Below are 27103 nucleotides of genomic sequence, written 5' to 3' on the forward strand. Positions count from 1 at the left end.
ACTGGTCCTCCTGGGAGCAGATGCGGCGGAGATGAAGGAATTGAGAATATGGGATGGTGTTTTTACAGGGGGCAGGGTGGGAGGAGGTGTAGTCTAGGTAGCTGTGGGAGTTGGTCGGTTTATAGTAAATGTCTGTGTTGAGTCAGTCGCCCGAGCTAGAAATGGAGCGGTCTAGGAAAGGGAGGAAGGAATCTGAGACGGTCCAGGTAAATTTGAGGTCGGGGTGGAAGGTGTTGGTAAAGTGGATGAACTGTTCAACCTCCTCGTGGGACTTTAGTGGCAGGTCACTGGTCTCAGCAACTGCTCTGTCTTTGACCATACTCCATGTTGTCCATGTCTGATTACACTCCTGATTTGAGGATTATTGGGGTTTTGAAGGGTCAAAGTTGAACTGGTCACTGTAGTTGATCTAACCCCAGTCCTGTTGCTGTAGTCACGGTGCTGAGAGTGGATGGTGAAGTTCAGTTTCTGGTCAGTGCTGTTGGCTGAAATGACAATGATGCTGGTGTATGACAGGCAGATGGTTTGCTTTTCCCCAGTCTGAAATGATTGAACAACTCAGTCTGGGTGGTGTCCAGCCTCCTCCATATCCAGAAGTTGGTTTCTGTCTTGTGGTGCTGTTCTGGGAAATCTAAATTCTTCAAAAACTTCCTTATCTTAAGATTGAAACTGAGTAGCCCCAAACTTGTTTCATTCCTCTTACTGAGGTAGCAACTCCATTGTGTGTGTGCTGCACATGTCAGTGTGTCAGCATCTCAGTGAACAGACTGTGGTTGTATTGGAACCCTGCAGTACAGTCAAAGATAGAACTTTTTTTTAAACTAAAAGGATCTCTGTTTTGCATGCAGAGCTGGTGTGACTCTCCCTATAGGAGGAATTAAAATCCTGATTGCAGTCAGCTAGTTTCACACACTCCAACTATAGTAATTGCTGACATTTGTAATATAGGGGAGCTGATCGGAGAGTCCCTACAGTGAGGAAACAAGCAACTTGACACGACATGCCTACACCAGCCCTCCAAAGAGTATCCCCTCCCAGACACATTCCCTATTACTCTACATTTACCCTGACTAATGCACCTAACCTACACACCCCTGAACACTACAGGCAATTTAGCATGGCCAATCCACCCTAACCTGCACATCTTTGGATTTTGGGAGGAAACCGGAGCACCCGGAGGAAACCCATGGAGACACGGGGAGAATGTGCAAACTCCACACATACAGTCGCCCGAGGCAGGAATCAAACCCAGGTCCCTGGCGCTGAGGCAGCAGTGCTAACCACTGAACCACCGTGCCGCCCCAAAAGCATGTTCTTAAGTGAATTGGCCTGAAGCCAGTTGGAGTAATCTCACTGATACATTATCTACTGTAGGTATGTGAACAGGGTGTATCCTGTCTGAAATATCTTGCCTCTCCCTTATCCTCTAGCTGCCTGCTGGGAAGATTGTCAGACACAGGCTGTCATGGGTCAGCTAGTAGGTGTGTATTTTGTTTGAAGTTAGCTGGGAGTACTGGAGGACTGGAAAGTTTTGGTGCTCTTAGCTTTTAACCTCTATGAAGGGAACAGAAATTCTCAAGTGAGAAAGTGATGCTTAAGCTATACAGAGGCTTGCTCAGATCCCCCTCTAGAGGACCTGTCCCCCTCTGGAGGACCTGTTCTGGGCATCTTCCCTCTGAACAGATATTTTAACTTGAGATAGCTCCTGCACAGATTGACCAGTGTCACGTCATGAAGACAGTTTGTACAAATGTGGCTCCTATTTGTTTGCATTTAAAAGGTTGAAGTGCAATTTAGTGTTTAGGATGGCAGAAATTTGATTAAATAGACAAGGAAAACATATTTCCTCTTGTGGAGGAGACCGAATTGGGACATGGAACCTTCAGATTACGCTGAGGTCATTTGGGTGAAGTCCAAAATCACTGCTTCCCACAACGGGGCTGAAATTCTACAGCTGTCTTAAGTGCCAGCAAACGCTGGGCATAGTTGAAATTTTAAAGACTGCAATTGATACTCTAACCGAACAAAACTCTCCTGAAAGAATATGGAACAAAGGAGGATAGGTGGAGTTTGAGATATAGATCAGAAAATTCTAATTGAATACAGAACAGACTTAAGAGATGGAATTACCACTTCCTGTTCCCCTGCAGTATTGCTCTGTCTGTGGACTTATCTGCTCTATTCACCGGCTTTGTTTATTTTCTACATTACACTGTAGAATGTGGGCTTTTGGAGTTGGACAGTGTGTTTTCTTCTTCATGTGCATCAGGATCTAACAGAGAACAATTAGGCTTCTTCTAAATTATTCCTTATTTTTCAGTTCTGCAGAGATCTCCGCACACCGAGCGGCACTGCTGGTTTACTAACCTGCTGTTTACTTTCTGTACACAATCTGCAATGGTTTAGCTAGATTTTTATCGTGGCTGTGCAATTGATTTGAGATCAACAGGGTTTATGAGGGTTGCCAACAAGATTGAATAACTGAAGGATACTTGACACAAATTCCTCAAAACTAACAATCTGAGACACACATTGCACTTCGATATAAACCCCAAGTGAGTGTACAGTACTTCTCATAGCATTTAGTGAGCTCGATGGGTTTAACGCCAGTTGACAGTAGTTTCTGTTGGATTACGTTGGTTTCTTATTTTAATCACAGTTTTATCATTTGTAGTCAAATTTCCTGTCTGCTGTGATAGGATTCCTAAACCCGTGTCGCCAGATCATTAACCTAAGCTTTAAGATTACTAACTAGTTTATTGACATTGTCACTGTCTCCCCTCAGTCACTTGTCTCCAGGGTTTTTGATGCCTTCTGGTGTTTGGATGTAGATGTCATTGAGATGGCCCTTTCTGAATGCTACCTTGCCGAGTGTTCAGCAACCTGTCAGTGTGGCTTCATTTCAACCGCCCACTATGCTGTACCCGCTCTGCGTGTTGCGAGAGGCAGACTCTATTTGCTGTTGGACATGGTGTAATGTTTTCTCTGAAGGGAGGTTGAGATCCTTGTGAGTGCTGTCCGGTGCAATGTGGCTTTGCTACCCTGTGAGTGTTGGGTGTTGTTGACAAATGTTTCTATTGATCCTTGCCAGGCTGAGAAGGAAAAGCTGGCTGAGCATGAGAACCAGTGTGTGGTGGACCACATGCAGATGCTGCTCCAACATGTGATGGGAATACGGAGTGCTGTGGAAAGCCTACAGCCTCTGCACCTGCAGCAGGCCAAGCTCAAGGTCAACCAGCTCTTTACCTCCGTTCGTGAAATGGAGGAGACTCTGGGACCATTCCGATCGATCGCTCTTGGTGAGAGAGGCTCCTCCTCTCCTGGTGGGGACCTGGCAAAAGCTTACTTGTCAGAAAGCTTAGAAGATGTGCAAACGCGATGTGCAGCTCTGAAGCACAAAGCTGAAACATTCGAAAACATTGTCTGTGTTCTTAACCGTGAGGTGGAGCGAGCCTCTGTGAGCATGGTAGCTTACGAACAACAACACAAACTGGACCAGGAGAAGATTGAAGCCTTACAAGCAAAGGTGGGTGAACTGGCACATCCAGACTAACCTCCCGAGAAAATACAGGCAGTGAGCAGCCTGTAGCATATACCGTGTGCAGAAGCTGCATACCTCAGTGCTTCCCACGACTACAATACGGTGCGAAAGGCCAGCACTCCCCCCGCCAATGTTTTACACAAGGGCTCTTTTGTGCACAGCAACAGTGTGTGACCACAGTCACTCAAACCGTGAGAGAATGCAGGACCTGGTGGAGCAGGGCCCATGGGTCAATGTCTGACTTCTTACCCACATAACTGTACAGGATCCTGAAATAGTCCCCCCACCCCCAGCCCAATAAATGCATCTTAACCCATTCATCAAAATTCTGCTTAGCTAAGATAAATGATAGCTCTGTCACTGTATAACACTGGGGCGCAGTGCTGATGGGTATTCCAAAATGTTACCACACAACGGTGAGACAGTGACAGGCCTGTTCCCACCAGGACTGTACCCCAGTGTTATACAGTGACAGGCCTGTCCCCACCAGTACCGTACCCCACTGTTATACAATGACAGGCCTGTCCCCACCAGTACCGTACCCTAGTGTTATATAGTGACAGGCCTGTCCCCACCAGTACTGTACCCCAGTGTTACACAGTGACAGACCTGTCCCCACCAGTGTTATACAGTGACAGACCTATCCCCACCAGTACCGTACGCCGCTGTTATACAATGACCTATGTGGGCAGCACGGTGGCACAGTGGTTAGCACTGCTGCCTCACAGCGCCAGAGACCCGGGCCAGTACTGTACCCCAGTGTTATACAGTGACAGACCTGTCCCCACCAGTACTGTACCCCAGTGTTAGACAGTGATACACCTGTCCCCACCAGTACCGTACCCCAGTGTTACACAGTGACAGACTTGTCCCCACCAGTACCGTACCCCAGTGTTATACAGTGACAGACCTGTCCTCACCAGTACTGTACCCCAGCATTATACAGTGACAGACCTGTCCCCACCAGTGTTATACAGTGACAGACCTGTCCCCACCAGTATTGTACCCCAGTGTTATACAGTGACAGTGTTGGGCCGAAGGGCCTGTTTCCACACTGTAAAGTAATCTAATCTAATCTAATCTAACCTGTCCCCACCAGTATTGTACCCCAGTGTTATACAGTGACAGACCTGTCCCCACCAGTACTGTACCCCAGTGTTACACAGTGACAGACCTGTCCCCACCAGTACTGTACCCCAGTGTTATACAGTGTCAGGCCAATCCCCATTAGTACTGCACCTTGTGTTTTAGAGCGACAGAATTTTCCCCTCCAGAACCATTATTCCGCTCATAATGCTTTCTCCTTGCAAGTTTTGAAGGACAGGATGTCATGTGTTTCCTCCCCACATTCACTTTACATGGAGTGAAATATCTTCGAATGAACCTTAGTTTGTGACAACCTTACACCTTATCCTATGGTATTTATGTCATGGATCTGCATGGCTGTTCCTGTCATTCAGGTGCGTCAGATGGAACACGCTACAGCCTTGAAAGACCTGTCTATAGCACAGTTGGAACTGAAGCTGCAGGCACTGGAGTACAGCACTGACAATGGAATCTTTATCTGGAAAATATCCGATTTCAGTCGAAGACGACAGGAAGCTAAAACCCAACGATCGCCTGCTATATTCTCCCCAGGTAAGTTCCGTGTTGTCAAATTACTTACAGAGAGCAATCTGATGCTCGCTACATTCAGGCGTAATGTCTTTTGTTATGGTCTGTGATGCCTGGGAGGTCAGTGGTTGAAAAATGGATGCTGGGACCTCAATTGTGACTATGTTGGAATTTGAAAATTTGAGAGGAACAGAGAGGCAGAGAAACATGGGTGTAGTGAGCAGGTGTTATTTTTCGTGCATGGAATCCTGTGTCGGTCAGACTTTGGTGAATGTTTAGCAGTAAGGATTTCCCTTCTACTGGAGAAAGGGTGGTTTGCTGCTTTCCCCCATCTCTCAGCTGCTTTTCCATCAAGACCAAGGCCTGGCTATTTTGGCAGATGTGGTTGATGCTGAAACAGGGGCTTTCTCTGCTTTTGCCCCTTGCCACAAACCACATGGTGTTACCACTGGGCAGTCTCTGCCAAATGTACTAAATACTTGCAAGCATTACTTGCATGCCATAGTGGCCTGTGCTTTGCCCTTCCAACATCTGGCCCTATACTGTGAGGTCAGCAGAGTTTATCACGAGAAGAGCTGGATAGAACGTGGAGCAAGAGGCTGTCGATCCAGTGAGGATTTCCTAGCAGTGATTTGGCTTCATTTCAGTAAAAGGGCATTACATAAAATCATAGAAGATAAGATCTGGAGTAGGCCATTCAACCCTTTGAGCCTGCCCCTTCATGCTATTCAATACGACCATCCAATTCATCCTGCTTTCTCCCCATACCCTTCAAATATTTTCAATGAGTTAGATATAGTTCTTAGGGTTAAAGGTGTCTTAGCGTTAAATATTTTGACCTCACCATTTTCTGCGGTGGAAAATTCCGCAGACTGTTCACTCTCTGGGTGAAGAAATGTCTATCGTCAGGTTCCCTCTGGTAATCTGTAACACTGTAATTGACCTCTTCATCACGGTCAACAGCCATGGAGTGGCTCTGCATCGCTGCCAGACGTTCCTAAGTAACCTTCAAGGTGCTTCTTCTCATCTTCTCTAAGGTGAGAGTTGCCTGTCAACCTTTGGATATTAATGAGTAGAACTGGCCATGAAGTTGTGCATCTGCTTCCTGCCTTGCCTGTGATTTACTATTCCACTTCTCCCCACCGATACAGGAATTCCACTTCTCCCCACCGATACAGGATAGTGCTGATCTCCATTTAAGAGGGAGTCTGATGTATGACCATCTCTGATCTGCCTGCCCACTCCTATCTAACACACCTAGTGTACACAGGGAAAACAGACTTCATGGGGCTGCAGCAAATATAATTGGCCTGGGTGTTTCTAAACTACCTTCAACTCTTATTGCTCAGAACAGCTGTGTGCAGTACTCGGAGAATGTGGAACATGTTGCAATTTTTGTTCTTTTAAAACAATCCAAACAGACAAATTTTCAATGTTCTTCGAACAGGATGCCCCTTTTTGAAAACTTATGATAATTTCTTATGAAAAGGCATGTTTCCCTAAGACATAGTCGTGGAGTCATACAGCACAGAGACAGACCCTTCAGTCCAACTCATCAGCACTGACCAGACATCCCAATCTGACCTGGTCCCATTTGCCAGCACTTGACCCTTATCCCTCTAAGCCCTTCCTAATCATGAACCCATTTTTTTAAATGTTGTAATTGTACCAGCCTCCTCCATTTCCTCTGGCAGCTCATTCCATACACGTACCACCCTCTGGGTGAAAACATTACTCAGAATACCTTCTAAATCTCCCCCCACCTTAAACCTATGCTCTCCAGTTTTGGACTCCCACACCCTAGGCAAAAAAGACCTTGACTATTTACCTGATCCATGCCCATCATGATTTTAAAACACCTATAAGGTCAGTCCTCAGTTACTGATTCTCCAGGGAAAATAGCCCCATTCTATTTAACCTCCTTATAGCTCAAACCTTCTAGTCCTGGCAACATCCTTACCACTGAATGTATTTTATTCAGAATATTAGGCAAGTATTGCTTTCAATAATGCTAGTGTTTCAGCCGCTAAGGTGCTTATAACTCCCCTTTTTAATTTCCTGGCTTCCCATGCCACTGGACAACATTTAGGATTCCTTCACCAAGAATATGATAAACTCCGCCTTACCGGAGGATCCATCCGGGAGACTGGCATGTGAAGCTTCACTAAAAATGGCAAAATCGATAGCTTCCGGATCATCCAGGGCTGGAACTTGATGCCAGTCTGAGTGTTCCATTGGGAAGGAATAAAGTCTAGTCTGAGTGTGCCATCACTTGAACTGACCAGTCAAACTTTTTAACTGGTCTACCTGACCTTGGATGTCAGACTGTCTTTCTGTGAGGATCTGGTTTAATTTATTGGGATGTGATTGTCATGTTCAGTGTAAGATTCCGATCCGCAGTCACTCCCGATTTATTCTGCTTGATATCTAATCTTACGTATTTAAAGCATCTCGAAGCCTGACTACCGACCTTCCTTAAAAAAGTTTTATTTATCACCTATTGTCCGCATTCTCCAGTTTCTACAGGTTGCAATCACAAACGTCAAGGTGCTTGGGAAGTTGCAAAACCTGTCTGGGTTTGCTTTTAACTGAACGCAATCTGCTTTCAGTACAATAGACCTGCCTAAGGAATACCACCCACACTTAATACATCAGTCAACAATAAACATGTTTTTTAATTGCCACAGTTTGCCTTCTGTATTGTTAGCTTCTTTAGCTAACCTTTGATGGATATAAAAGCTTCAGTTTCATAAGGGAGAAAACGTCAATTTACATTCCCAGGAATATGTCACTAAAACAGCTAAGAAAATGTCTGGCTCCCTTTTCCTGCCATAGGGAAATTATTTTTATTCATCTATGGGTTGGGGTGTCGCTGGCTGGTCAGCATCCTCGTTGCCCTTGAGAAGGTGATGGTGAGATGCCCCCTTGAATCGCTGCAGTCGACGTGTGATAGGTTGACTAGCAATACTATTAGGGAGGGAATTCTGAGATTTTGACCAAGCGACAGTGAAGGAATGGCAATATATTTCCAAGTCAGGATGGTGAGTGGCTTGGAGGGGAACTTGCAAGTGGTGGTGTCTCTATGTATCTGCTGACCTTGTCCTTCTAGATGGAAGTGCTTGTGGGTTTGGGAGGTGCTGCCTGAGGATCTTTGGTGAATTTCTGTAGCATTGAAGAACAAAGAACAAAGAAAACTTACAGCCCAGGAACAGGCCCTTTGGCCCTCCAAGCCTGAGCTGATCCATATATACTGTCTCAACCTGTCGGTCAATTCCTAAGCATCTGTATCCCTCTGCTCACCACCTGCACATACATCTGTCCAGACGCATCTTAAATGAATCCACCGTGCCTGCCTCTAACACCTCTGTTGGCAACGCGTTCCAAACACCCACCACCCTCTGTGTGAAGTACTTGCCGTGTGTATCCCCCTGAAACTTTCCACCTCTCACCTTGAAAGCATGACCTCTTGGTATTGAATCCTTCATCCTGGGAAAAAACTTATCTCTCTATCTACCCTGTCTATACCTCAATCAGGTCCCCCCTCAATCTCCTTTTTCCTAGTGAAAATAAACCTAACCTACTCAACCTCTCTTCATAGCTAGACCTTCCATACCAGGCAACATCCTCGTAAACCTTCTCTGCACCCTCTCCAAAGTGTCCACATCCTTTTGGTAATGCAGCGACCAGAACTGTACACAGTGTTCTAAATGTGGCCAAACCAATGTCTTGTACAATTTTAACATGATGTGCCAGCTCTTATACTCAATACCCCGTCCAATGAAGGCAAGCATACTATATGCCTTCTTGGCCACTCTATCCACCTGTGCAGCAACCTTCAGGGTACAATGGACCTGATCTCCCAGATCTCTCTGCTCATCAACATTTCCCAAGGCTCTTCCGTTCATTGTATAATTCGCTCGAGAATTAGTCTTACCTAAATGCATCACCTCACATTTGTCTGGATTGAAATCCATCTGCCACTTTTTCCACCCAACTCTCCAGTCTATCGATATCCTCCTGTATTCTTTTGACAGTCCCTAATGCTTTCTGCTACTCCACCAATCTTTGTGTCATCTGCAAACTTGCTGATCATACCAACAGTGCCCTCTTCTAGATTATTTATGTATATTACAAACAACAGTGGCCCCAACACTGACCCCTGTGGAACACCACTGGTCACCTTTCTCCATTTCGAGAAACTCCCTTCAACTACTACTCTCTGTCTCCTGTTGCTCAACCAGTTCTTTATCCACCTAGCTAGAACACCCTGCATACCATGTGACTTCACTTTCCCCATTAGTCTACCATGGGGAATGTTATCAAACGCCTTACTAAAGTCTATCAACAGTCCTTCCTTCATCTATCAACTTGGTCACTTCCTCAAAGAACTCTATTAAGTTGGTAAGGCACGATCTCTCCCGCACAAAACCATGTTGCCCATCACTGATAAGCCCACTCTTTTCCAAATATAAATAGATCCTATACCTCGGTACCCTCTCCAGCATCTTTCCCACCACTGACGTCAGGCTCACTGGTCTGTAGTTTATTAGTTTACCATGGGGAACCTTATCAAACGCCTTACTAAACTCCATGTATATGATATCAATCAATAGCCCTTCCTTCATCTATCAACTTGGTCACTTCCTCGAAGGATTCTATTAAGTGGTAAGGCACGATCTCCCCCACACAAAACCATGTTGCCGATCACTGATAAGCCCATTCTTTTCTAAATATAAATAGAACCTATCCCTCAGTATCCTTTCCAGCAATTTTCCCACCACCGACATCAGGCTCACTGTCTGTAGTTACCCAGAATATCCTTACTACCCTTCTTGTACAGGGGGACAACATGAGCAACCTTCCAGTCCTCCGGCACCTCCCCTATATTTAAGGATGCCACAAAGATATCTGTCACGGCCCCAGCTATTTCCTCTCTCGCCTCCCTCAGCAACCTGGGATAGATCCCATCCAGTCCTGGGGATTTGTCCACCTTAATAATCTCCAGCCTACGCAACACATCTTCCCTACTTATGCCAACGTGTTCCAGACTAATCAAACTTCTTTAATCTCAACATTCATCATGTCCCTCTCCTCAGTGAACACTGATGCAAAGTAATCATTCAGAATCTCATCCATTCTCTCAGGTTCGGCACACAGCCTTCCTTCATTATCTTTTAGGGGACCAATCCTTTCTCTTGTTACCTGCTTGCTTCTTATATAAGAATAAAATGCGTTGGGATTCTCCTTAATTCTGCTTGCTAAAGCCATTTCATGAGCCCTTTAAGCCCGCTTGATTCCTCGTTTAAGACTTGTCCTACTCTTCTGATATTCCTCCAGGGCCCGTTCTGTTCTTAGCTGCCTAGACCTTATGTATGCTCCCCTTGGCTCGTCGTACAATTTCTCCTGTCGTCCATGGTTCACGAATCTTGCCTTTCCCATCCTTTGCCTTCAACAGGACATGCCTGTCCTGCACTATCTTTAAAAATCTCCCACATATCAAATGGGATATTCAAATAGCTGTGTCCAATCCACATTTCTGAGTTCCTGCCTAATTTTGATATAATTGGGCTTGGCCCAGTTTAGTACTCTTCCCTGAGGACCACTCTCATCTTTATCTACGAGTATTCTAAAACGTACAGAATTGTGGTCATTGGTCCCAAAGAAATCCCCCATCGCAACTTCTACCACCTGTCCTGGCTCGTTCCCCAGTACCAGGTCCAATATGGCCCCTTCCCTCATCGGGTTATTAACATACTGCTCTTGAAAACTCTCCTGGACGCTTCTTACAAATCCTACCCCATCCAGACCTCTGACGCTATGTTCATCCTAGTTAATGTTGGGAAAATTTAAATCTCCCATCACCACTCTCTATTGCCTCTACATCTTTCCATAATCTATTTACTTATTTGTTCTTCTACCTCACACTCACATTGGGAGGCCTGTAATACAGCCCCAACAATGTAACTGCACCATTCTTATTTCTCAGCTCCACCCATAACGCCTCACTGCCCACGACCTTCATAGTGTCCTCCTTTAGCAAAGCCACGATATTATCCCTGACCAGCAATGCAACTCCACCCCCCCCCCTTTTACTTCCCCCTCTGTCCTGTCTGAAGCATCTATATCCTGGAACATTTAGTTGCCAATAATCATGGTTGAAGGAAGGGCAAATCTCTGTGATTGCAATAACCTCATACTCCCAGGCACCAATCCAAGCTCTAAGTTCGTCTGCCTTACACACTATACTCCTTGCATTAAAGTAGATGCACTTCAGGCCACCAGTTCTTTTGCGCTTATCCGCTGTCTGCCTACTCTTCCCTTTGTAAGGATCATGAAGATAGCATTAATAGTCTCCAGTCTCCACCTCACTGCCTATTTGTTTTCTGTTCTGGTTCCCAGCCCCCTGCCACATTAGTTTAAAACCTCCCCAACAGCAGTAGCAAAAACTCCCCCCAAGGACATTGGTTCCACTCTGGTTCAGACGTAGACCGTCCATTTTGTAATAGTCCCATCTTCCCCAGAACAGGTACCAATGTCCAACAAATCTGAACCCCTCCCTCCTACACCATCTCTCAAGCCACGTATTCATCCTGCCTATGTTTTCATTTCTACGCTGGCTAGCACCTGGCACTGGTAGTCACCCCGAGATCACTACCTTTGAGGTTCTCCCCTTTAACTTTTCTCTCTTAGCTCCCTGACTTCATCTTTCAGGACCTCTTCTCGTTTCCTACTTATATCGTTGGTGCCTGTATGCACCACGACAACTGGCTGTTCACCATCCCCTTTTTAGAATGCTCTGCAGCTGATCGGTGACATTCCTGCCCCGAGCACCTGGGAGGCAACATACCATCTGGGAGTCCCGTTTTCGGCCACAGAACCACCTACCTACTCCCCTCACAATAGAATCCCCTATGACTATGTCCCTACGAGTCGTTTTCCCGCCCTTCTGAACAGCAGTGCCCACCATGGAGCCATGATCTTGACAACTGCTGCCCTCCCCTGGTGAGCCATCTCCCCCAACAGTTTCCAAAACGGTATACCCAGTTTGGAGGGAGATGACCGCAGGGGACACCTGCACTGCCTTCCTACTCTTTTTCTGCCTTTTGGTCACCTATTCACTGTCTCCCTCAGCAACTCTAACCTGCAGTGTGACCAGTTCACTAAACATGCTATCCACCACCTCCTCAGCATCGCGGATACTCCACAGCGAGTCCATCCGCAGATCCAGAGCCGCCATGTGGTCAAACAAGAGCTGCAGCTGGACACACTTCCTGCAAGTGTAAGAGTCAGGAACATCAGCCACGTCCCTGAGCTCCCACGTCAAGCAAGAGGCACATGCCACGTGTCTAAGGTCCCTCCCATTGTAAGCTTAGCTTTATATGAACTAACTAAAACCGGGCGGCACGGTGGCACAGTGGTTAGCACTGCTGCCTCACAGCGCCAGAGACCCGGGTTCAATTCCCGACTCAGGCGACTGACTGTGTGGAGTTTGCACGTTCTCCCCGTGTCTGCGTGGGTTTCCTCCGGGTGCTCCGGTTTCGTCCCACAGTCCAAAGATGTCAGGTGAATTGGCCATGGGAAATTGCCCTTGGTATTAGGTAATGGGGTAAATGTAGGGGAATGGGTGGGTTGCGTTTTGGCGGGTCGGTGTGGACTTGTTGGGCTGAAGGGCCTGTTTCCACACTGATTAGATTAGATTTTTAGATTAGATTACTTACAAACCGCAATTAAATATATGAAAAAGAACGATAAGAAAGAAAAAAAATCCTTATCTTACAGAGACTTTTTCTTCCGGTTAGAGGAGGGGGCAGGAGGGAGATACTACATGCGTAGTATCTCAGGTTTAGCCACTGCCCAAATATAAATTAAGCCCTTACTCTTCCCAGCAGCCCTTGCTTCACCTCCCCTTCTCTCCTCACCGCTATCTGTATGATGTACCTTGTACATCAACACTAATTTTGATAACCAGGTCTCTCTTTGAAAGCCTAAGCCACTAGTCTAGCTTTATCTTAGGCATCCACCTTGACGATATGTATATCGGTGTGATAAACATGGCTGTCCCATATGTAGACCTTCTGTATTGTGTTTAATTCATTTGTGGGACGTGGGTCTCGTTGTCTGGCCGGTCTCCAGTTGCATTATATATCAAATTCTTTCCAGCTTTCCAACTCTTTTGTTTTTAATTTGGTATCCTTTATCAACTTCTCAATTATTAGTAGCTGTTAAACGTTCTTAATTGTGAGGAGTTCAAATTCCCCTGAGACTCCCAGGCTGTTCCTCAGCCCTTGTTCTTATCAAGCAATGTTCTCTGCTCCTTCTCTGATTTCACTGGAGAATACAATAAGATCTCCCTGGGTTATGACTCTTGACCTTTGCCCAAGGCCATGTTTACTTCCAGGTCCAATTTCAGAACTCATATTTTCTGATCTTCCACATCTTTTACAATCCCATGAATTAGAGTCATTAGAGTCATACAGCATGGAAATGGACCATTCGGTCCAACTAACCCATGCTGTCCACAATCCCAAACTAAAGTAGTCCCACCTGCCTGCTCCTGGCTCATGTCCCCCCAAACCTTTCCTATTCATGTACTTTATCGAAGTGTCTTTTTAATGTTGGAACTGTGCCCGATTCTACCACTTCCTCAGAAAGCTCATTCCCACACAAACCATCCTCTGTGTGTTAAAAGAAAATGCCCCCGATCTTGAAATGCCTCCATCCTAGGGAAAGCTACCTACCATTAACTCTATCAATGCCTCTTGTGATTTACATATAACCTGTGTTTATGTTTGCTGATGGCTTTCCCTGCTTTCCCTTCAGTGATAGCAATCCCCTGTTCATCAGCCTGTCTGGCATGGGTGTTACCTTAGGCTATTGCTCAAAGTCAGTACCATGAGGATCATTAGCCCTATCTCGTTAATCAGTATCATTTTGCCCATACTCTGTCAATCCCTCATCTGCTGTAATCTGCTTATGGGATGTGTATATCAAGTGCATCATGCCTCCTCACTTTCTCAGACTTGTTCATATTCTGTAAGAGTGTATCTGTGCCAGTGATCTGCAAGGAACACACACTGACAGCCTGATTGCTTGGATGTGAATCACTGGTTTTTCTCCCCACCACTTCCTATGATGTAAAGTGACCTTTGTGCTCTCCTCTTTTATGATCTATGGGCCGGCACAGTGGCTCAGTGGTTAGCACTGCTGCCTCACAGCACCAGGGACCTGGGTTTGATTCCACCCTCAGGTGTGGAGTTTGTACATTCTCCCCGTGTCTGCGTGGGTTTCCTCGGGGTGCTCCAAAGATATGCAGGTCAGGGTGAATTGGCCGTGGTAAATTGCCCCATAGTGTTAGTTGCATTAGTCAGAGGGAAATGGGTCGGTGTGGACTTGTTGGGCCAAAGGGTCTGTTTCCACACTGTAGGGAATCTAATTTAATCAATATCCCATCCCCTTGCCTAAACTATATTTCTGATGGCTTTATACAAAATTTCCTCTGAAATCTCACCCTTTTGTCCTGTTTACAGGGCATTTGAATGCTCAGTAAAATTGGAGTTAGTGTTTGAAAAAAGAATACAACTGAGATGGTCTCTCAATACCAAAGAATATTTTGGATTTTTCTCAAACACCAGCCGATATGGATTGTAGCCCCAACAGTTTGCAGCAAGTTCTTTGCAAGGATCGCGTGTGACAAGGCAGAGTTTAGATTTTCAGGAAGAAACTAGCTCCACTTAGTACTCAGAGTCTACCCATGTTCAACACCTTCGTGCTTACCCGTAAATCTCTGGATCACCCTGAGTTATTAATCTCCAAATACATTGCTTTCAACCTTTATAGATTCTTCACTAGAAAATCATCTAGCTTCTCAAATTTATCAAAGTTTGACCATTTCTTTAATACGTCAACTTTCTTAAATTTTGTCCATAAATTTGAATTGAATTTCCAAACCATCCTCCATGTCAGACGTTTGAGGCTGGAGTTCCAGGTATAAAGATTCTTGGCCCTGCTTTTCTTTAGAAGCATCAGTGCCAAGGCCGTGACCTGTTTCTTCCCGTGACGAGGAAGTAACCTCTGTCATTTCTCTACCTCATTGTCAGGTCAATCATGAGGTCTGGTCTCACAAGGCACTGATGGGGAAAACCTATTCAGACATGTTTGGAGAAGAATAACTAATTCCAAATGCAAAGTAACTCAAATCACAACCTTTTGTCTGAAGGAAATCTTAGTTTCCAATGTTTAGGCAGCCACCCTGTGCTGCCGCTGTTAATCGCTTCTAACCCAAGCTGCTCAAACGGAAATGGAGAGACCTGGACTGGTCCAGTCAATAAATTCTCTTCACAAAGTTCCCTTGTGCTCTCTCTACCCCAGCTCTTCCTCCTGTTAACACTCTAAAACAGTTGATTCCACGAAAAATGATTTTTACGACATACCTTTGTAGCTATCACATCCTGAGGTGGATCTTGACCTGGTCCTTCTTGCCCAGAGATAGTGACACTGCCCTGCACCACAAAACCCACAGGTTCCATGTTTTAAGTATCCAGCTATCAATTATATCCTGATTCTCACCTTAGCATCAATTACTTGCTATACTAACACAACTGTTATGAAGCAGTGTCCTATCTGTGGACCAGAAGGTCCAGGTTTGAGTTTTGTCCAGCACAGAGGTATGTCGGCATATGACAAAATTGGTAATTTTTAAAAAAAATAAAATCAACCTTTCATTACTTTCAACATGCACTCCTTCCATCACCAATGCTCAGTGACAGCTGTATGTATCCCACTGCAGCAGCAGCTCCCCAAGCGTCCTCAGCTTCCAAATCCATGATCTCTACCACACAAGATGAAAGGCAGTAACAAATGGGAACACCCACAACGTCCGCTCCAATTATTTGACAAAGAACAAAGAAAGTTTACAGCCCAGGAACAGGCCCTTCGGCCCACTAAGCCTGTGCCAATCCAAATCCCCTGTCTAAACCTATCACACAATTCCTAAGCATCTGCATCCCTCTGCTCCCCTCATGCATCTGTCCAAACACACCTTAAATTAATCTACCATGCCTGCCTGTACCACCTCTGCTGGCATTCCAGGCACCTACCACCCTCTGTGTGAAGTACTTGCCGCGTGTATCCCCCTTAAATTTTTCACCTCTCACCTTGAACGCGTAATCTCTCGTTATTGAATCCTTCACCCTGGAAGAAGCTTGTCTCTATCCACCCTGTCCATACCCTTCATGATTTTGTAAACCTCAATCAGGTCCCCCCTCAATCTCCCTTTTTCTAATGAAAACAATCCTAACCTACTCAACCTGTCTTCATAACCACCCTGACCTGGAAATATATCACAGTCCCTTCACAGCCGTTGTATTGTTCACTCCTTCAGTCGCGGACTGTCTTGCTGTGAATCCATGGCCTTTAATGATGGCTATAATGTTGGAGATTTTATACTATTGGAATGAAGTGAATGTTTACCAAGTAGAATTTAAGTAGTGCACTTTTTTGTTTACTTGACTTATTGAGACATCAGAAAGACCACTCTGTGGAAGCTAGATGTGAAGTTCACTTTTTTTTAAAACCAGCTGAGAAAGCTTTCCAATTGGATGCAAAATTGCGTCCTGCCAGTAAGCCAAAGAGTTGGTGACGGGTTGTTTTACAGACTGAAGGCTTGTCACTAGCCTTCTCGGTGTTCCACAGGGAACGGTGCTGGGTCCACTTCTGCTTGTCATCTATATTCTCATCTCAATCATTCATACAAAAGGCATGGTTAGTCAGTTTATGGATGACACCAAAATTGATGGTGTAGTGGACGGTGAAGAAGATTATCTAAGATTACAAAGAGACTTTGATCAATTGGGGTAATGGGCTGAGGAGTGGCAGATGTTTGTTTCTCCAAAATGCAATATCTTGCGTTTATCCAAATTAAACTCCAAGGGCAAGTGTTATCTTTGAAATGCAAGGCCCTACCCAAGGCCCTACTTTTAATTGTATAAGTTCATGAATCAGAAATGTTTCAAGGGATATCGAACAAATGCAGGCCGATGGGTCTAGTTTAGTTTATGGTCAGCCTGGACTGGTTGGGCCGAAGGGTCGGTTTCTGTGCTGTATGACTCTAAGCAAAGATGTCAAGTATCTTTCTCGCTGTCCACTGTGCATCCAATACACATCAAACACTCCCAGGACTGGAACAGCACCAGGTTCGGCACAGAGTAAAGCTCCTTCCACAATACCTGTATCAAACACTCCAGGAACAGTTACGACTTTACTCTGGGTTAGATACAGAGTTCCCTCACGTTATCCCCGTTAAACACTCGTAACCAGGAAGAATTCTTTCTTTATTTAAGCCAACTCCATATGTGTTTCCTGACACCATTGTAACAGGGGAATTCCATTCAGTCCTTTTAAGTTAATGACAAACAGGTTCAAACATAGTTCTTGTGCAAGGTTTTTTTTTCTATTAACAGAACTTGCAACAATCTCTGGCTTTAATGATCTATTTGAGCCATAGCTGAACCTTTGGGGAGAAATTCCATACCTGCTGTGTGGAAAGGTGCTTCCTCCAAGATCAGTTCAGTGAATGCCAGTTCTCTGTCCATCCCCAACTCCTCTTCTCCATCTATTTATCCAACTCTGTATAGAAGCTTGACTCTGCGTGCCCAGAGAGAAATGTACTGACTTATCTACTGACTGTGCAATACCTTGTTTTACAATGTGTCTCTGAAGTACCTGGGACATTTCACTGTATTGATGGCAATTAACAGATTGGAGGTATTGTTCTTCCTTGTATCATCATTCCCTCATTTGTCTTCTGTTTCTTGAACCTTCCACCAATTAGCTCTGTCCTCATTCCTCATGATCTGGAGATGCTGGTGTTGGACTGGGGTGGACAAAGTTTAAAAAAAATCACACAACACCAGGTTATAGTCCAAAAGGTTTATTTGGAACCACTAGCTTTCAGAGCGTCGCTCCTTCATCAGGTGGCTGTCCTGCTGAAGGAGCGGCGCTCCAAAAGCTAGTGCTTCCAAATAAACCTGTTGGACTATAATCTAGTGTTGTGTGATTTTTAACTCATTCCTCATGATTTTGAACATCTCAGTAAATATCTCAACCTTCTCCTCCAAGAGAAACAGTCCCACCTTCTCCAATCCATCCACATTGCTGGCTCCAGTGATGAGGACCCTCATTCTTGTGAATTTTTAATGCACTCCTTCAAATTTTTATTAAAATGCAGTGCCCAGAGCTGGCCCCTAAAGAGTCATCTGAGGCTAGTGTTTTCTGAAGGTTCACCATAAGCCTCTGTCTCTATACTCCATGCTTCAATTACAAAAGGCTGAGTTGGCTTTGTAACCACTTTTTTTTCAAACTGTCCTGCATCTATCAGCACTTTCTCCACAGATATCCCCTGGTCCCTTTGCTGCTGAGCCCCATTTAGATTTTGGTAAGAAGAACGAGATAAAATGAAGATTACAATTCGATCACTTCACACTGCTCTGCATTAAGAGTTCATTTGCCACCTGTCTATTCATCGGGTCTGATATTGTCCTCCTCTTGGTTGAGGAGAAAGCGAGGGCTGCAGATGCTGGAGATCAGAGCTGAAAATGTGTTGCTGGAAAAGCGCAGCAGGTCAGGCAGCATCCAAGGAGCAGGAGAATCGACGTTTCGGGCAAAAGCCCCAAGTTTCCTGAAGAAGGGCTTATGCCCGAAACGTCGATTCTCCTGTTCCTTGGATGCTGCCTGACCTGCTGCGCTTTTCCAGCAACACATTTTCAGCTCCTCTTGGTTGACCCAAGTTTGTCATTAATACAACTGAGAAATGCAGACATCCTCTTACCAATCGCTGGCAATCATGTTGTTTACAGACTGGAAGGAAGTTTGACTTTCTTGAACTCTTGCTGTCACTCAGCCAGTCACATTTGAGCTTTATTGCAGTTACATTCCTTTACCTTAGGCATTCTACATTTAAGTATAGCATTGGCTGCCAGTACTGTGTACTTCCTGGTCTCTGTTCCTGGATCTCCATTTGATATTAAATGTTTGTTCCTTGTTGTGCAGCTTTCTACACCAGTAAATACGGCTACAAGATGTGCCTGCGTGTCTATCTGAATGGTGATGGGGTGGGCCGTGGAACCCACATGTCTCTTTTCTTTGTTATTATGAAAGGAAACTACGATAGTTTGCTGAGGTGGCCTTTCAAGCAAAAGGTGGGTTTATGTTCTCATTGGCCAGTGGCTGCAGGTAGTGACCCGGGGTTAAATGTTCTTGTATTCTGCATGCAGGTCCTGGTATAGATACCAGGGTTCAGTGTTCACCATCGCAGTATTGGTAAAAGGTGAGTACTAGAGGATTGGGGTCTGCTGAAGAGGAGCTGAAAATGTGTTGCTGGAAAAGCGCAGCAGATCAGGCAGCATCCAAGGGGCAGGAGAATCGACGTTTCGGGCATAAGCCCTTCTTCAGGAAACGTCGATTCTCCTGCTCCTTGGATGCTGCCTGACCTGCTGTGCTTTTCCAGCAACACATTTTTCAGCTCTGATCTCCAGCATCTGCAGTCCTCACTTTCTCCTCTGCTGAAGAGGAGGGTTGCTGGCGGGAGGTAATGATAATGCAGTCTGTCACCCACGGTTTGGGGGGTGGGGGTGATATGGATGGCGGGGGTAATGCCTGTTCCTGAGAGGTGGCGGTGGAAGCTGGGGTTGGAGTTGGTCACTGTGGGAGGAGCAGAGGTGGACAGTGGTGAGTTTCAGTTTCTTAAATGCAGAGGAATTCTGCCAATATTTGTCACTCTGCCAACATGAGATAAAGATGGCAATGTGAGTTCAGTAATGAGTTACTGATGGTGGGATCTTGCTGTGTACAGTTCAGCTGTCGTCTCTTGTTCATGGCCAACACTGGCCACACGTTGGAATGATGATCTCGGTGGCTGTTTTGAATCTCCAGTGTTCTCTTCCCCTGCAGGTGACTCTGTTGCTGTTGGACCAGACTAACCGTGAGCACATCATCGATGCGTTCAGACCGGATATCAGTTCCTCCTCATTCCAGAGACCGGTCACCGAGATGAACATTGCCAGTGGGTGCCCACTTTTCTGTCCACTTAGTAAACTGGACAGCAAGAACAATTACTCACGTGAAGACTGTATTTTTATCAAAGCCATCGTGGATTTAACTGACCTGTAACAGACCTTTGATCAGACACTGGAATGGGCTGCTGTCCATTGTACAATGCAGCAACAGTTTACCATCCCAGTGGCACTGTCCCACATTCTTTGTTGCTGGGTCATTATTCTGGAGTAGATCAAGCCACTGCCATTAAACTAAGTAATGGCTGGTCTGTACTTCTATCATTAGCAGATGGCAATTATCTTCTTCATTGTACCCTTTGTTAATTGCATAGTAGGCCAGCATAGTGGTTAGCACTGCTTCCTCTCAGTGCCAGGGACCCAGGTTCGACTCCACCCTCAGGCGACTGTGTGGAATTTGCACATTCTCCCTGTGCTCTAGTTTCCTCCCACAGTCTAAAGATGCGAAGGTTAGATGGATTGGCCATGCTGAATTGCCCACAGTGTCCAAGGATGTGTAGGTTATGTGGATTAGACATATGAAATGTAGGGGGGGGGGGGGGGGGGGGGGGGGGGGGCTCTGGGTGGGATACTCTTCGGAAGGTCAGTGTGGGCTCGATAGGTTGAATTGCCTGTATCCGCACTAGATATTCTATGATTGTAATCAAATGAGTGTGTAGCCAGTTCTGCAATCTATACTGTTACTGGTTTGTATCTCCCCATTGCAAGAGCTTCTTGTTTATTGCAGACTTTTCAAAAACAGGAGGATCTTTCTTTCACAAACACAGTTTGTGACCATTAAGATGAGAGAGAGCAGTTTGAGACAAGGTGCAGTGGATGTACCTTTACAACTTGCCTCAGCAAGGGGAAAGGCAGTCAGTGACGCAGCATATCCTCACAACAAGGCTGGGATTCTGCTCGGCAGGGTGAGCTGGGAGTGAGTAGTTCCCTGCGGGAGAGGAAGAGCAGCTCTCCTTGTCGTCCCTGTTCCCACTCTTCAGCCACATAGTGAGCTGCAGAGTTAACCTGAAAGAGGTCACAGTTCCCTGTGGTCATGGATTCACCTGCTGAGCCAAGTACACAATGTGCTCCTTCCAACTTCTCACTAATGCAATCTTATGCAGTTGGTGCATTGCACCCAGAGCTGAATTTTCACATTGACTGCAGCCAGTCACAACGTGGAGAGTGGGGCTCACGCTAAGACCACCTGGACAGTGCCCATTAATAATGAGGTGGCGTCTCTAACCCTGAGCTGTGCAACGAGTTGACCATTTAACTGTGAAGGTCTTGCCTTGGCAGTGATGTGCACCGTGGAGGTAACACACTTCAGAAGACAGGATGCAGTTGCCAACAATTCCCAAACCACTGAGCTCATACTGGAAGCCAGAAGCTTGACTCAGCAATGCTCAGAATCCCTCCATCAGGACTTTGATTGCTGGTTGTGTTCATTTACCCTTATATATCGTAACAGCCTCTAGCTCATAATAATTTATAATGTTTTGCATATAAAATAAGTTTTACACAGTAGCAATGAATTCTAAGAGATAAAGTGGCTACTGAGAATAAATGGAGGTCTAAGAAACTTAATTCCTTCTGATGTCTCTGGATGGGCCAAGGCTTCAGTATGGAAGAGTTTCAGCATGCTCCACCAAGTGAGTTCAGCTGAGCAATGAACAGGCAACAAACCGGTCTGATCCTGATCTGAGGGGGAAAGAGGAGGTTGTCAGCTGGTGTTTGGTGGGGCCTCTGTTGTGGATCTCAGCAGAAAGGGAGAGACCTCATTGGTTGTAAGAATGGGCAAGTGTCCAATACGACCTGGCTCACTATTGCTTACCTTGTCCTTTAAGTTGTGTGTGGTACCATTGGCCAATGCATGATGAATTGCTATTGGTCAGAATGTACTGTGTTAGGTGATCATGTGAGCTTGGTGAGTCAAGATACAGGGAGACTTCGCGTTCAGGAAAAAATTACCATAAATCCATTCATGTTAATTGGGAACATTTCCAACTTTTCCATCGGGTGAATCTGTGGTTTTTGGAAAGTTCCCGTTAGGCCAGAATATGACCATTGATACTCACTCGGTTGCCTGCCGTAAACCACATGGACGAAGTATCATGAGTCTCCAACCTTGGGATACTCCGCGATCAGTCCTGATGTGAGGGATTGCTGACCAAGTGGCACTGCTTCTACAGCTTCACCTTTGAATTTGACTGTTTGTAGGGATTCGCAATGTTTTCTACATGAACTGCTGCCCCTGTCCGTAGTTGTATGATGACTGAGAGGACATTGTGTTTGAGGTGTGATTGATGGAAAATGTAATTAAATTGAGCAGTGAGTTTGAGTTCTGCAGATTTCCAGCCAGGTGAGTGACTGTGAAACACATGCTGGTTCTTGCAGGCAGTATGTAGGAATGTATGTATGTTTTCAGGGAAGCAGTGGACTGAACAGAGCTGTCAGTTCAGTGCCACTCTGTTACTTTGTGATATGGAAGCCAGGAGCAGGGGTAGGCTGTGGTATTGTGTATTAAAGAGGTGGGGAGCAGGGGTAGGCTGTGGTATTGTGTATTACAGAGGTGGGTAAACAACAGCTGGACAATCCATTGTGAGATCAGAAAGCAGGGCTGAGAGTTTAATGTCGCTCCGTGTAGGAGTGGGTTAGGTGTAAAATTGTGCAACTTAGTTTAGAGGCAGATGTGTAATGCAAAAGCACGTGTTCTTGTGGATACCAGCTGGGAATGGGTCTGCATCAAATCTGTGAACTGCTATTAAAATAGAATCCCAGTAAAAGCACCACAGCTCCATCTCTTGACAACCCAGCAACGTCCTGTTGCTGAAATGTGTGGGCCACGCTTCCTCATTGGAGATAGGAGGATCTGTGGGTAGTGGGAACAATGCTCCATTTCCTCCTGGAGATTCAGGAGTGAATGGTCTATAAGAACATGTGCTTTATTCAGAATGGATTGTCTCTGTTATCGTGAGGAACAGTTTATGGCGAGTTGATAGGGGTCAGACATATTTAATAGACTCAAGCTTCTTAAAACTGAAGTCAAGATCCAATGGTATTCCTTCAGGCCTGAAGGCTCTTGTCAGTTGACTTCCTGGATTTTGTATGCAGCAGCTTTCCTTAACTTAAAATTATTTAGCTGTAATATTAATGAGGGAATGTGCTACTTTCTCAACTACTCTATCTTGCAGTTAGGGTTAGCATATTGACAGGACTGTTAACGAACAATGGCATTAGTTAAAAAGGGTTTGAGTGTCAAACTATATCAAACGCAACAAAATTGTGGGCAGAGATCCTTACTGTTTGGCCAGTGCTAACTGATGGAAATCTCTGTAATGGGTGGATGAAACCAAAAGCACAGTGCCACAAACATTCCAGGCTCCAGTGACAGTGAAAGCAGGACTGAGAGAGTCTCCAAGCTGGGCTCCTGGTATAACACAGGAAGCAGCAGGTCATTGAAATAAATGAGATGCTGTGCTTTTATTGGTTTATTATTAATGCTAATAAAATAAAAACTGAAATAAATGAAGATGTGGTGCTTTTATTAAACAGTTGGCAATAGGACGATGCTGAATTGTATTACGTGGGCCACACATCCTGCCATTGAAGATAATGGGAGCTTGTGTGTGGATCTGTGGGAGCATTATCACTTCACTCCTTATAGACCATTTCCTCCTGGGGATTCAGAACATGTGCTTTATTCAGTATAGATTAGGTCTCTGTTATTGAGAGTAATAGTTTAAGGCTAGTTGATGGGGATCAGACCTATTTAATGGACTTGAGCTTCTTTAAACTCATGTGTGTGTACATGAAAGAGAGAGAGACCTGTATGCTATGGGTGTGAGGGAGAAAGAGACTTGTACACTGTGTGAGAGAGAGGGAGATGTGTATGTGTAGAATTATATGCACAGTGTATGTAGGATGTGCATCTGTTGCTTTCAAGGTATGTGCTCTCGCTGTACATGATAGTACTTTCTGTTAGTTGCTGATCTGCACATATCACTGTGAGCACTATAAAGAAAATTGATTTACTTTCATTAAACCAATTTAAGTGATTTAATTGTTCCATTAGCCAAATGTCGTCATTGTTGCTGAATATTAGATTTTATTTATTAAGCAGTTCAGGACACTCTCCAGGATTGGGGCATCTGGCGAAAACCAATTTAGAAAAGCCAGTTGGATTGTTTGATTTTTGTGTAAACTATTTTCCATCACTCAACATAATACGGAGAGATGGAAGTGTTCCTCAAAGAACATGAGTGTAGTTGCTGCTCCATACCCACCTCCTTGTGGCATATCAGTTAGTTTTCTCTCATGTTGCTTTTAAACCAAGTTACACATTCTGCCTAATAATGGCCTCAGGGTTTGGTTTCCCACTTTTCCGACATGTCCTCAGCCTTCTCTTGAAACTAAAATAACCTCAGCCTGTTCAGTCTTTCCTGTTCGACGCACAATAAAAAGTGTAATTATATACTTTGCCTAACATGGAGCAAGTCCTTCCCAGTGAAGGATTGGGAGTCATTCCCCAGTGTATGATGCTGGTGGGTGAACCAAAGGTTCAGGTGTCATTAAAACCAGCTGGAACTGGCAGAGGACTAGAACAGGACACAAACATGGCATTGTTTTTAACAATGCAAGTATTTATTTTTCACTTCATACAGAACATTGTGCTACATGCAATGCATGGCTGGGACTAAGAACCTGGGTCAATGACTTTTTTGGGTTGGTGGTTGGAGTTTAAAATATAGTCGAGAACAACAGTTGCTAAGAATTTTCAGGTGCTCTTTAAGGCAACAGGAAGTTAAACTGGAATTTCTCACTTCATTCATGGCTGCGAGAAGTGTAATTACTCATAATTTTTGTCTGATCAGGCATTGTCTGTGCTTGGGAAACATTGGTGCACTCTAAGAGAATGTGCTATTTCAACTTAAATGGCAGATTGATTAAAAAGGAGTAATAGTAACTTCTGCTATTTCAGCTGAACATCTTCCATTTGCTTAACAGACCAACGGATGAGGTCCAGTCTATGAACGGAAATTGCCCAGGCTTCCTGTTCCCTTTCATCACTTCAGGAACACTAGCTAACTTCTTAAAAATAGTTGGTGGGTTTAGTGTGGTGTTACTACAGTGACATCAGGTGTAAGTGTTGCTGTCATTTACAAATCATTCCCACTTACCTGGAGAAGGTGACTGCTCGTAGATCAGGAGTTAGTGTTGTCAGTTCATCAACTTTTACTGTTTTTAATTTTAATTTTAGTTCTTGTTCAGAATTTACTGTAGTGAGGTCATTGAAGTTTATTCTGAGGATCAGTATGTCTGGGATTGGCTATCCTGGTTAATTATATTTGACTTGTTGCTATATAGATCATAGCTGAGTGATGAACAGCTGACATTGAAGCAGGATGCTGTGGGACTAGTCACACAGAGGCCAGAGTGGACAAGGATGACATATTTCTGTCCCAGCTGTTATTTTTAATGTTGTTAGAAGTGACTGTGAAGCTGTTAGATTGCTATTATAGAAAGGAGTAGACTCCTTGGCCTGGCCTTAGCTCACTACCACACTATTCTTTGATGAATATTGGATCTTGAAAAATAAACCTATGTTAATGTTGAACAAACTAAATGAATGAACAGCCACAAGTCTCAGGGGAGCACCTACTGTTTAATGAAAATTTAATTTCAATGTAGATTCTCAAATTGCCAAAAATCTTGATTTTGCTACTTTGCTCTGGTCTGATCATTAACTTGCTCAGTTGGTACCACAATCATTCTGGTGCTATAAGCTTCTTTAGACACAAGGGACAACACATAAACTCTCACCATCTACATTAACAAATTCTCCAAGGTGGAAACTGAGCTTGGCAGACAGGTCTGTGTCTCAATCAAATAAACAGACCCGGTTCAGTAACCAACCCATAGCTTTGACGTTGTCACAGCAACTTTAAACCACGTGAGAAAATGTCTTCCTGAATCTGTTCACGGATAGAGAATATAAAGATTTTTATATTAGAATTACAACAAGGCAAAGTCAATTTTAAAAGCAGAGTTGTAGCCCTAAGGAAGAAGCCCCAGCCCAAGAAATCAGGGTGGTTGTGTTGTCTGTGATAGTGCATGAGGTGAACGTTTAGCTCAGTGTTGGATGAGGGTTTGGCAGCTGATGGTTACTCACTGAATTGGTGGCACAATTCTGTGAGGCTGAGCCAACTCACCAAACAAGGAACTGGAGGTGAATCAGCTGTAACCTGGGTCATATCACCCAAACGTGTGAGCAAACACAAATAGAGGGACAAGGAGGATACTCACAGTCAAATAAACACACGATTGAACATTCTCCCCTCCACTTGCACATTTCCTGAAGGCAGGAATTCCAATACTGGACAGACTGAGCGAGAACACAGCCAGTTGAGATCTACCAAAGTCATTTCTTACTCAGCCAGAAGAAAGAGAGTTTCTTGCGATTGGGTTTGCTGCTGACAATGCGGAGGACGCGGGGCGAGCGCCAAACCTTCAAGGTGCAGTCGTCACTGGCCGTGATCAACATCTCCTGGTCCACGGGACTGAAGGCAACAGAGTTCACCACATCATCGTGCTGCAGCTTGGCCAAGCAGATGTTGTAGTGTCTGTCCCAGATGTAGCCATGCCGGTCCTCAGCACCACTGCCAGATAGAGACAGATACAACGTCAAGAAACAACCCCGAGGCTGACCCATCCCACCCGACACCGGGCCCGACCCCTCACTGACCCCTGCACCCCGATACCGGGCCCGACCCCTCACTGACCCATCCCCCCCCGACACCGGGCCCGACCCCTCACTGACCCCTCCACCCCGATACCGGGCCCGACCCCTCACTGACCCATCCCCCCCCGACACCGGGCCCGACCCCTCACTGACCCCTGC

At 45.1% G+C, this 27103-nt stretch overlaps 2 protein-coding genes across 3 annotated transcripts in view; one reads left to right on the forward strand and one right to left on the reverse strand.

The window, feature by feature from the left end:
* LOC122564593 (TNF receptor-associated factor 2-like) overlaps positions 1–20618 on the forward strand; it is a gene marked incomplete at its 5' end in the record, with an annotated part of 43135 nt that extends 22517 nt beyond the window's left edge. Inside the window, 4 exons of the mRNA XM_043719681.1 lie at positions 3092–3526; positions 5002–5179; positions 19202–19350; positions 20102–20618. Of these exons, the coding sequence (XP_043575616.1) occupies positions 3092–3526; positions 5002–5179; positions 19202–19350; positions 20102–20320 (981 nt within the window). The remainder of the gene's footprint in view (positions 1–3091; positions 3527–5001; positions 5180–19201; positions 19351–20101) is intronic.
* Positions 20619–24824: 4206 nt separating this feature from the next.
* Positions 24825–27103, reverse strand: part of fbxw5 (F-box and WD repeat domain containing 5) — a 36818-nt gene continuing 34539 nt past the window's right edge. For both annotated transcript variants that reach the window (XM_043719804.1, XM_043719803.1), the window contains exon 8: positions 24825–26861. In XM_043719804.1, coding sequence (XP_043575739.1) covers positions 26624–26861 — 238 coding nt within the window. In that variant the 3' untranslated portion in view covers positions 24825–26623. The remainder of the gene's footprint in view (positions 26862–27103) is intronic.

Source organism: Chiloscyllium plagiosum, chromosome 30 (assembly GCF_004010195.1).
Source record: "Chiloscyllium plagiosum isolate BGI_BamShark_2017 chromosome 30, ASM401019v2, whole genome shotgun sequence".
Classification (NCBI taxonomy): domain Eukaryota; kingdom Metazoa; phylum Chordata; class Chondrichthyes; order Orectolobiformes; family Hemiscylliidae; genus Chiloscyllium; species Chiloscyllium plagiosum.